Consider the following 11653-nt stretch of genomic DNA (forward strand, 5'->3'; position numbering starts at 1 on the left):
AGACGCAGACCACCGCCTTCCAAACATTTCCCCCCCACTAGTTGCCTTTTTATCTGAAACGGATGGATTTAATTACACGTGTATCATGTAACCGTTTTATTTTCTTGCCCTCGATCTCTATGGCCACGCACCATAAATCAGCATCCAGCCGAAGTTTCTCGCTCCGCTTCAGTCGAGAAGCACTTGAAAAGCAGGGACGAGATAAGAGACAGGTGCGTGTGAGAGTTTAGTCGGGCGGGCGTATTCGCCAGAGACCCGTGAACGTGGATTTGAGGGGGAGAAGGAGGCAGCGGATTGTTTTGGAGTGTACTTGTTTTAAGGTTACACAACGCTCCCGTCTTCAGAAGGTCATCATAAGACTCCGACATCTCCCCGAGGCGCGTGAACCGAGCTCGTTTCGAGCGCACGATGTTCACTGATCCGACTCGGCTGAACGTCAGCCCGCTGGAGCGCCGTTGCCCAAAGGCTCTTCTGATTCTTCCTTGAAAGTCTGGACCTCACAAAACCCGCTGCGGGGGAAAAGCGACTCGCGATTGCGCGAGATACCGTTCAAGGCAGACTCCTGCTTTTCAGAACATCTTCAATTTGTTTACGCATCAAACGGCGGCCCCGTACCTTTCGTTCGCTTTCCAAATTCTCTTTCATGCTGATCACAAAGAGAAGTTCTAATGATTTGCTGTCCTTGAAGCAGAAAGCGGCTCGGCACAATGAGAACAATAAACCACATGTTCCGTCACGGCCTTCAGACACCTGCTACACGGCTCCTGCCAGCTCCTACAACAAGCCTTGAAATGCTGTAATTTTCAAAAAGTGCTTTTTGAATATTTTACAGTCGCTCTGGAATAAAGTGGGACCGAATTTTGGTTTGACACTTAAATGTCGTCACGTTATGTAACGAAAAGTCGATTTAAGAGGCGGCGGAGAGTGACCGCAGGTATAGTTTGTCACATTAGCAAAAAAAAAAAAGAAAGAAAGATCTAATTTCGTCAAAGTGTCCTAAATGAAATGTCTACGGTTTGTGCAGAATTTGTTATCAAAATTTCATTTCATTCTGCAGTTTGGGATGGCTGTTAGTTGCATTAAGAAAATGAACTGAATTGTGCAAATTCAGCAAAACTGTTACTCAAATTTTGTATTATATTTGTATTTTAGTTTTATATATATATATATATATATATATTTATATATGTGTGTGTGTACATTATTAATACATATTGAATACACATAAACTCAATAGACATAAATGATAATTATATACAGTATTTTATGCATTAACTAACAAAATATAATATATTTGTTAGAGTATTTATTCATCTTAGTTGACATTAGTTAATCCAAAAAAAAACTTAGTCAATGTTAGGTCCATTAAATAATATTAACAGATGCAACTTTTGATTTTTAACAATGTATTACTATAAACATTAACTAAGAATTCTTTATATTGTTAATTTTAACTAATGCAGTTAGCTAATGATAACAAATGGAAGCTTATTGTAAAGTGTAGCCTAAAATACTTCTACATGAATTAAATAATGCATATAATCTAAAAGCACTATAATTTATTAACGTCTTAATGAATGAGATTTTTTTTTTTTTTTTTACTTCATTATAAATTCAGGCCAGTCGAAGCACCGTTGCATTTGTGTCTCTGGGCCTTGACAAAAAAAATCTCAAAATAAATCATAAAACAGAATGTGCTTGAAGTGCTTGCGTGTGCGAATTGAATTTTTAATGCAGGCCCAATTTCTGAATAAATGAATAGTTAAGCGTCGCGTCGCTGGCCCAACAATCCTATTAATCCAAGTGCAATTAATACCAATTGTATCTCGATTAAGTTCGAGTCCAAACCTTTGATCCCCTTTCGCGTTCCCCACTGCACATTTAATCAAACCCATCTATATTCAAAAGCCAGAATCTAATTTGAAAGCATCGCATTTTATTAACGAGCGTCGTATTGCATCGGTTGCGATAATCAGCATGTGTGTGGCGTGCCGTAATAATGACATCAGAGACCTCCGCTGTTCTTTGTTAGCCCATTAATCCTCTGTTTGTCACCATTGTTTTGCGCGGCTCGGGAAAGTAAATGTTGTTGACACGCGGCGGTAGTTTTAAGTCTCGGCAGGTGCGGCTGTTCTGTCTCTCCCCGCCGAGTGTGTTTAATTAGTTACCGATGTCGGTTGTCAGTGTTTCGGCAGCGAGTCGTCGGCTCCCGTGGCGCTCCGCCGGCGGAGGAATTCGTGTTCGGAGGTGTTCTCGTTGGGCGAGGGAGGAGGTATTGAGACGCGGGGTCCTGAGGGAGGCTTCCTTACGGAGGAGCGCCGCTCGATGGGTCAGGGATCCATGGCTGCCGTGTGAACACGCATCCTGCCTTCCTGTAGAGGTTTAGGGCAGGAGAAACATGTTTCTGTGAAATAGATTGGATCGGCGAGACCATGTGTTGGACCCACCTACACGGTTGCAAAAAAAAATGTACAATGTAAAAAAAACACTGTTCGAATGCTACGGTAAGAACCTGTAAAATTCCTGTAAAATTTACAGGGGAAAGCTGTAAACTGACATTGCCTCAATTCCCTTAATTGCATTTGAAATTTAGTTTGAGCTGGTTGTTTTTTCTTCGAAATAACTGTTGTTTCTTAGTTTTTTCTTCTCGGTTATGTTTATTAGGGTTGCGTGTGACATGTAATACTGTTACTATTTAATAGCTGCTTGCGAAGGGCTTTGGTTCATCGTGTGATTTTTCTCATCAGCACCTGCATTTGGTGGCTGTCGGTGTATATATAGCTAGCTATGGACGTAACTGAAATCTGTTTTGAACCTTTGTAATTCACTGATAACCATCAAAAGCGACTGTTCATGAGAAGTCACATGATGAGCCAAAGCCTATCACAGGCAGCTTTTCAGTATTAACATAATATAGAAGACGCACAAACACTAAACGCCCTCAGAGTAACACACATGAAACAGAAATAATGCAACGAATATTAATTTAACAACATTAGATGTAGCATATATCCCTAATGTAAGAAGCAGTTATTAAAATGTAACACAGATTTCTGGGAATGATTCCAACGGTTATTTACTGTAAAGTATACATCCTTTTCCACTTTCAAAAACAGTACACTACTGTAAAATTACATATAATGTCCAATACCGTTTTTCACCATATATAGTCTGGGAACCTACCATTTAACAGGTTTTAACTGTACAATTCTACTGTATTTCACTTCTAAATTTTCACAGCCTACTTCAAAATGTCATTTTATTTGTTCTGACAGTGTTTTCTGACAAATTTTGTATTTTTTTCAGGCTTGAAAAATACATTTGCAGTGCAGTTTATATATAAGCATTTGTTATTTCTTTGGAAAAGGCTATTATTCACATATTGATATTTTCTCAAACGTTTGTCCTCCACATTGAGGTTATGTGCAACAAGCAAGCAAAAGCAAAAATGATGAATTCATTTAACTCTATCATATCATAGAGAGGACCGCTGGACATCATTACCACATTTAGTGTCGTCAAAGTCATTGGATATATTTAAACTTTTCAGATATATCTACGCAAAACTTTTATGAACATCTAAATCGATAAAATAATGTTTTCCCTTTTATATTTTTTCTTTCAGGCATATTTGATTGAATTATTTTATTTGTCGCCGTGTCACTGTATCATTTTTTTTTTATTATTATTAACAGCCATTCTGCCCATTTCCTTGAATCCACGAATGTGAAAATAATAGCTGTGGTCTAACTTTGACTCTTTTTTTTTATTTCCCCCCACATTCCACGGTAGACGCTTACGCTTTTTCGTGTTATGCATTGTTTCAGAATATGCTACGCCGCCTCAAACAAACGCAGGGTCCCTTTGATCTCATTCTGTCTTTGGCTGTTCCACTCTCTCAGGTTTACATTCCCTGCAGAACCGCTATTGTTCTGGCCAACGAGGAAATCGATTACTGTTACTGATTCGCCACGAGATGGAAACCCAGCACACTTCTGTGACTCGACCTACCTCCATTCACAGCGTGTTTGCCGTCGTCCTTCAGAAAGCCTGCATTTTCCCATCAATTAAATACAAGATGTTCTGAATACCTTCGATCTCATTTCTGCTTGGGTAATTGTTCACAGGTTATTGATTATCAAGAACCGGTTTCTCGATACCCCACTGAGCTCAAGTCTAATCGTCAAGCCCTTGATATGTTCAAATCCAAGCTAAATTTGATTAGATGAACGCCAGATGTTAATTACTATTGAAATTGCCATTCAACAGTGAATAAGTAAATGAACCCTTTGACTGTGGTCAGTATTATAAGCAATAATTCAGCACTGTATTTATAATACCGTAATTGTGAAAAGCAAATATAATTGCTTTGACGCAAGTTTGATTTGTCTGCTATTTAATTTGACACGAGCACTTTTTGACATTCTGTGTCGGTGATTTAAGTTCTGTATAAATATTTATGCGCAGCAAGTATTAATTCATCCTAGTTCACAAAAATAAAAAATCGTTTGAGAACGAGGTATTGATTACATGTCAGTTCAGTGCTGAGCTGTTGAATTATATATTTTTAATACATAAACTCTGTGTAAAGTCGTAAAATCTAAGTTATATTTTTCTGACGGGCTGTTTTTTTTTGGTGCCTTTAAATTTTTCCAGTCATAACCCTGTTTTGATTTTTTTTGATATAATATTAATCGGACAGTCACGTAGCTCAGATATTGTGCTAATTCACTGCCCAACATGCGTGTAAACGTCTGTAAGATATATTTTAAGTGCTGTCATATGATTAATCGCGTCCAAAATGAATGTTTATTTACATAATTTGTGTCTATACTGTGTATATTTATTAGGTATATAATATATACTTTATATATTTTATACATAATATATACTTTATATATTTTATATAATATATATAATATATACTTTATATATATATAATATATACTTTATATATATATATAATATATACTTTATATATATATATATATATATAATATATACTTTATATATATATATATAATATATACTTTATATATATATATATATATATATATAATATATACTTTATATATATATATATAATATATACTTTATATATATATATATACTTATATATATATATATATAATATATACTTATATATATATAAAATATATACTTTATATATATAAAATATATATATATATAATATATATACTTTATATATATATATATAAAATATATATATATATATATATAATATATATACTTTATATATATATATAATATATACTTTATATATATATATATATATAATATATATACTTTATATATATAATATATATACTTTATATATATATAATATATACTTTATATATATATAATATATACTTTATATATATATATATATATATGTAATATATATAATATATACTTTATATATAATATATACATATCCATGCGTGCATATTTATATATACATAGTAAATATACACAGTACACACACATACATTTTTATGTAAACCAGAATTTTTATTATGGATGCGATAAATCGCACTTAATCGTCTGACAGCAATAGTATTCATTTATTATTTTCAATGAGAACAGCTTTTTGTAGCCCAGAATCAAGTGTGAAAATATATGACAATGTTTATTGTAATCTGAAAGCTTCTCTCATCAAGGCATCACCGGACCTAAACCTGTCCTGTGGTTGTGGTTCGAAGAAATCGAAATTGGCCTTCTATTAAAGCGACGCTCTCGTAAATGTAGAGGAATTGGTAGCATAATCTGTCACACCGAGAAACAGATTTCCAAAAAGCAAAAAAAAAAAAGATGCACAATCGCCGCTTATTTTTGTTGTTTGCGTTTATGAAAACGAACAAAATGCATAGCAAGACCAATTTCGAAACTTCGAAAGGCCAACGGATATCTGTGTGCGATGTCAAACACTGTGCCATTTGTGGGCGAAAGCCATCCTGAACCGAAATAAAGCACCTCTGAAAAAAAAAAAAAAAAAAAAAAAAAAACTGTGGTGGTTCTTTGCTCTTCTTGAGCCGAAGGTCGAATCGCAGTATTGACCAATCAGAAGCCGGGACCAGTAATGCAGCTCGTAGTGCCTCTACGGTAGATGTTTTCCCGTTAGTCAGGATGTATGTGCTTTCACGGCCATTGATCGCCGGCAAATTTGCACTCGAGAGCTTGTCGGGTTTTTAATGCAGCGATTGTATATAGAGATGTTTAAAAAGGCTTTGTCGGTGACAGTGACATCTTTATCACTGAGATTAACAGATCAAGTCTCTAAAGTGCTCGAAAACAGACAACAAACCACATCCTCACGCGCTGATATACTCATTCAAGGTCCTTGAGAGCTTGCTCCGCTCCGAGTGTTGCGTAACTCGCCAGAGCTTGGTTATATTTTGTAAACTACAGAAACCTGCGAAACACACACAAAAAAGAAAGGTTAGAAGATGAGTTACGGTGTTAAGAGATAGTCACAAATCAGAGTCCATCAAAACAAGATGTGCTAGCGTTGCGGAATATAAGTTCTTAATTATAAAAAGGTTGCAGGTGTGAAGTATAAAATCACATATAGTGACATTGTAAGGAAAAAAAAGTGATATATAAGGTCATAAAGACATAAAAACGCTCGCTGAAGTCTAAATTATGCAATATATAATCACATAAAAGATACAAGGCCAGGCTTGTGAGATATAGAATATTCTATAGAAACAAAGTCAAGCAGAAATTATGTTCGCGAACGGCAGGGTGTAAAAAGTCACAGTTGTGAAATGTAACGTTGCTTTGCGACTTTAGATAAAAAAAGAAGAAGCCAAGTCGCATTGCGAGAGGTAAAGTCAAACCGGCCGATAAAAAGGCTCTATTAAAATTGTGAAATGTAGTTACGTGCAACATCGGAGAGGGATAGAAATTCTCAATGTAAAAAGCAAACAATGGGAGGCAAAATTATGAGATAAAATCCCAAATCTGAGAAACAGAGACGCTAAATAGTCGCATTTACGGTTATAGAGCCAAACTCTGAGATCAAGACGCAGTTACAAGAAAACAAAGCCACCAAATGCAAATAAGGTCACGCTGGGAGATAAAAAAGAAAAAAAAAGGTCACGCTGGGAGATAAAAAGACTTAATTGAGGGAAACAAAGTCGTGATGTGGGGTACAAAAAAAATCCAAATGTGACAAACAGTCGCAAATCAAAGTCGTGCTGAGAAATAACTACAAGAAATAGCGATACATATGGTTACAGTAACCTTTTTTTTACAGACCGGAATGGGTTTCCACTACAAGGGCCTCCCGTTAACCGCCCGACCATATGGTCACTTTAATATTTTGTTGGCTGAGCGCTAAAAAAAAAACATTAATATTCCCAACCCATCGGTTCAACGCCATTCCCGAACGCCTCCTTTGCCTTTACGTAACACCAAAAGGGCTTAAAATCACTCGCTGTAATGCTAAAAGCTTTTGAGAGGGCCACTTTGCATAAATATCTGCCTCTTCCACAAGGACCATTGTGAATTTGAAGGAGGACGTTGTGCTTAATCGCACCTTTCATCCTGACCAATGGCATTTTCATTACGCTTCTTGAATTGAACGTGTTAATCTAAACGGGGGAGTCAACAGGAGCAAAGGGACCGCTTTGTTTCGCCCGTCTTTTTTTAGCTAATCAAGTCCGCCGTCCGCCATTAATCACCTCAGCGGCTGCGAGGAAATCAAGAGCGACCGAAGAAAGCCGCGACCCCGGACTCCCCCGCAAGGTCACGGAAACGCGGACAATGGCCTCTTTTTTTATGCTTATTATTCTCGCTCCGCTTCATCTGCGCCTCCGTCTCCGCTTACCGGAGCCCCGCGTAAACCGTCCTCTTTCGTGACGCGTGTCTGGCCTTTAATGTAGCACGTGAGAGCGCGCGCGCCGCGTCTGTCTCGCGTTTCCCTCGCGGGGCGGATAAACTTGCGTGGGGTGCTGCTCTGATGTTACAGGCCACGCTTAAAGGTTCCGTGAGTGACTCCGTTAATGAAGGTAACCGTGAATAAAGCGCAGTTGCGCCGCTGAGCGCTGGCCGTGTAGTTTGTGGAGGAATGCTGCCATCTAGCGGAAGGAGCGTGTCAGCGACCTCGGTCTGCTGTTACTTTAGAGAGAGAGTCTACTTTGAAATCATTAAGGTCGCACTTTTAGACGTCTACGGCTATTTTAGTAATATAAAAAAGGCCCAAGATCTTACTCATGCATATTATAATCTACACTACTTAAGTGGAATTACTAGTTTTTGGTTTTATGCTGAAATTAGATAATTATCTAACAAATTTGTGATTTCTTTTGCCAACTTGATGTACGAATATATTTTAAGACATGTAAAATATATATGCCTATACGCTCAGGAAAGAATTATAGATACATACAGGCTACTTTAGGCCCAAATTTATACATTCGTGATAATACAATGTGACATTTCCACCAAAAACATGCCATATAGTGTATTATTAACTGTTTGCATTTATTTATGTTATTTAGATTTTTTTTATTTAAATTGTTTTAAAAACAGCACAAATCTGTTCACTGAGAACACAATTATATTTATTATTTAAAAAAAAAAAGTATAAACCTAAATAAAAGTGCAGCTAGCAGTGGAACAAGCCATGTTCATTCAGGCTGAAACAAATTGGGTTTATTCATGATAAATATACAAACTATTCATTTATGTATGATCAATGTGCATTAGACATTTGTGTTATAATTTATATTTCAAAAATCTAATTCTTTCATTAAATTATAAATTATATAAAGTGTACATAAGTGTATGTCAATGTGTCCTGTGGTGTGACAGAAAAATGTAAAAAAAAAAAAAAAAAAGGATAATTTGTTTTTGTCATTTGTGTTACGTCTTTTACATTTTTGCTGTCACTAAATAGTTTTGTCAACTAGTTTTGTTCTATATTAGACATACACTATATTGGCACCCCCTTATTTGCAAATGAAAAAAGGTATTTCCAAAATTGTTGATCAGTCTTTGTTGCAACAGTTTTGAAAGTGTATAAAATGAGTGTACCCGTATGTGCAAGTCATCAGTATTTAATGATGAATTTTAAAGCAGGGCTTCACTTGATCTGAAAAGTTTAGTGCTGCTAACAGTGTGGTGAGGACCACACAAAGATAAAGATTACGAAAAAAACTCAAAAAAAGTTGGGACAAGGCCATGTTTTACCACGGTGTGGAATGCCCTCTGTTTATAACGGTCTGCAGACGTCTGGGGATCGAGGAGACAAGTTTAGGAATAAGAATGTGGTCCCATTCTTGTCTAATACAGGCTTTTAGCTGGTCTTCTTTGTCGCATCTTCGTCTTTATGAAGAGCCAAACGTTTTCTGATGGTTAAAGATCTGGACTGCAGGCTGGCCATGTCAGTGCCCGGATCCTTCTTCTACGCAGCCGTGATGTTGTGATTGATGCAGTATGTGGTCTGGCACTGTCGCGTTGAAAGAGACGACGTCTGGAAGGAAGCTTATGTTGTTCTAGAACACACGCACTCATGCAACCCCATGCCATCAGAGATGCACGCTTCTGAAGTGAGAGCTGATAACAACTTGGGTTGTCCTTGTCCTCTTTAATCCAGATGACATGGTTTTCCAAAAAGAACTTCAAGTTTGGATTCGTCTGACCACAGAACAGTTTTCCGCTTTGCCACAGTCCATTTTAAATGAGCCTTGTCACGCTGGATTGTGTTCACCAACAATGTTTTCTGGAAGCCCATGTTGTGATTTCCATTACAGCAGCATTTCTGTATGTGATGCAGTCTAAGGGTCCGAAGATCACGGGCATCCAGTATGGTTTTCCGGCATTGTTCCAGATTCTCTAAATCTTTGGATGGTATTATGCACTGTAGATGATGATGATACCTTCAAACTCTTTGCAATTTTTCTCTGAGAAACTCCTTTCCGATATTGCTCCACTATTTTTCGCCGCAGCATTGGGGGAATTGGTGATCCTCTGCCCATCTTGAGACACTGCCACTCTAAAGGGGCTCTTTTTATACCAATTGACCTAATAAGTGGCACATTAGTCCTCCAGCTGTTCCTTATATGTACATTTAACTTTTCCGGCCTCTTACTGCTACCTGTCCCAACTTTTTTGGAAAGTGTAGCTCTCATGAAATCCAAAATGAGCCGATATTTGGCATCAACGAGAAATTACAAAAACATTTTCCGTTAAATAATGAGAACAAACGGCAAAGATGAGGAACATCATACATGATTACAGTAAACTTCTAAATTAATCAATAGTTTTGCCTATATTTAGGATTATTTTGTTTTGTCTGTTAAATATATGTGAATAAAATGCACATTTTGAAGGCCTTAAAATGGTATACAAGCTCAAAAGCATTGCCTTTGCTAATAAAAGTGAATATTAGATAACCAGACTGGTGTGCAATAAGTCTGACATGAACAGTATGAAGTATTATAAGATGAAGGCTGATGCACAGTTATCAAACTACAAAAATAAATATTTTCGTGAACAATAGGTTTGAACCGGAGTTTAGCTTTACATCACTTGCTCAACAAACCAATCCTCTGCCGTGAATGGGTGCCGTCAGAATGAGGGTCCAAACTGATAATAAAAAACATCGCAATAATTCTGACGGCACCCATTCACCGCAGAAGATCCATCGGTGAGCTAAATGGTAGCAATGCTAAAGGCTTGAAAATGAAAGTCATCTCGGGTCGCCCAGTGGCGAGTGCATGTTAAGCTAATTTTCTGTTTTTGGTTGAAATATTTCTTTCTACAATCCCTATAACGCCAACTTCATGGGAGCTAAAGCATTCGCAGACATCTCTGCCCCAATCAAACGCGCAAGACGTTATGTTTTACTTCTAAATGATATGGAATATCTAACCGAACTGCTCTCAAATAGCCAAGACTCCCAAGTGTGAGTATCGGGGGCTGGCCGAGTGTTAACAAGGAAGCTTGAAGAAAGAGTTACTGAGAAATCCACCACCGATGCATGCTATTTCAGCTCTGTAGCTCAGTTCTGGGTTTTTTTTTTTTTTTTCAAAGGTTGTTTATTTCTCCGTACACTAGAATCTCTCTGAGAACAGACTTCTGGGAAAGTCCACAGTTGCTTTCAACAAAGGAAGCCTGTGTTATTAGTGAGTCAGCCTACAGATGTTTTTGAGTTTGAATAAGGTGCATGTTTGGGGGAGCCTTTTTCCATCTTCAGACTCTGCGCAAATCAAACTATCAAAGGTTCCTTTGAACAAATTGGCGAGAAAAAGGAGCAGCGAGATGACTGCTGCAGAGAAACGTGTATACAGCTCTAGCTGACTTTATACACATATTGTGTGAATGGTGATATTTTGTTGCATTTCATGCTCAAGTGAAGCAAATTTGTGTGGGACAAAACATCCACATTTTTTTTACTGGTATAAATAAATACAATGTATTGTATAGTTGCTAAAAGTGAGAGGTAAAAAGTTTTTTTCATTTTAAGTTGTTTTTTTTTTTTTTGTGATTGTATACTGTACAAAAAATGAATAAAAAGGTTACTGCAACTTTTTTTTTTCTCAGAATTGCATGACACAAAAAAAAAGTCAGAATGGAGTGATATAAACTCGCAGTTCTAAGAACATAGTTATTTTTTTCCTGCTCAAAATCTAACTTTAGAACT

The 11653-nt window shown here is 36.9% G+C and overlaps 1 protein-coding gene across 2 annotated transcripts in view; it reads left to right on the forward strand.

Annotated features, from left to right (window-relative positions):
• The window catches only part of gbe1b (glucan (1,4-alpha-), branching enzyme 1b), a 118454-nt gene extending 113600 nt beyond the window's left edge, over window positions 1–4854 (forward strand). For both annotated transcript variants that reach the window (XM_043258907.1, XM_043258909.1), the window contains exon 16: window positions 3903–4854. In XM_043258907.1, the coding sequence (XP_043114842.1) occupies window positions 3903–3965 (63 nt within the window). In that variant the 3' untranslated portion in view covers window positions 3966–4854. The remainder of the gene's footprint in view (window positions 1–3902) is intronic.
• Window positions 4855–11653: the final 6799 nt, after the last annotated feature.

The sequence above is a fragment of the Puntigrus tetrazona genome, chromosome 15 (genome assembly GCF_018831695.1).
Source record: "Puntigrus tetrazona isolate hp1 chromosome 15, ASM1883169v1, whole genome shotgun sequence".
Classification (NCBI taxonomy): domain Eukaryota; kingdom Metazoa; phylum Chordata; class Actinopteri; order Cypriniformes; family Cyprinidae; genus Puntigrus; species Puntigrus tetrazona.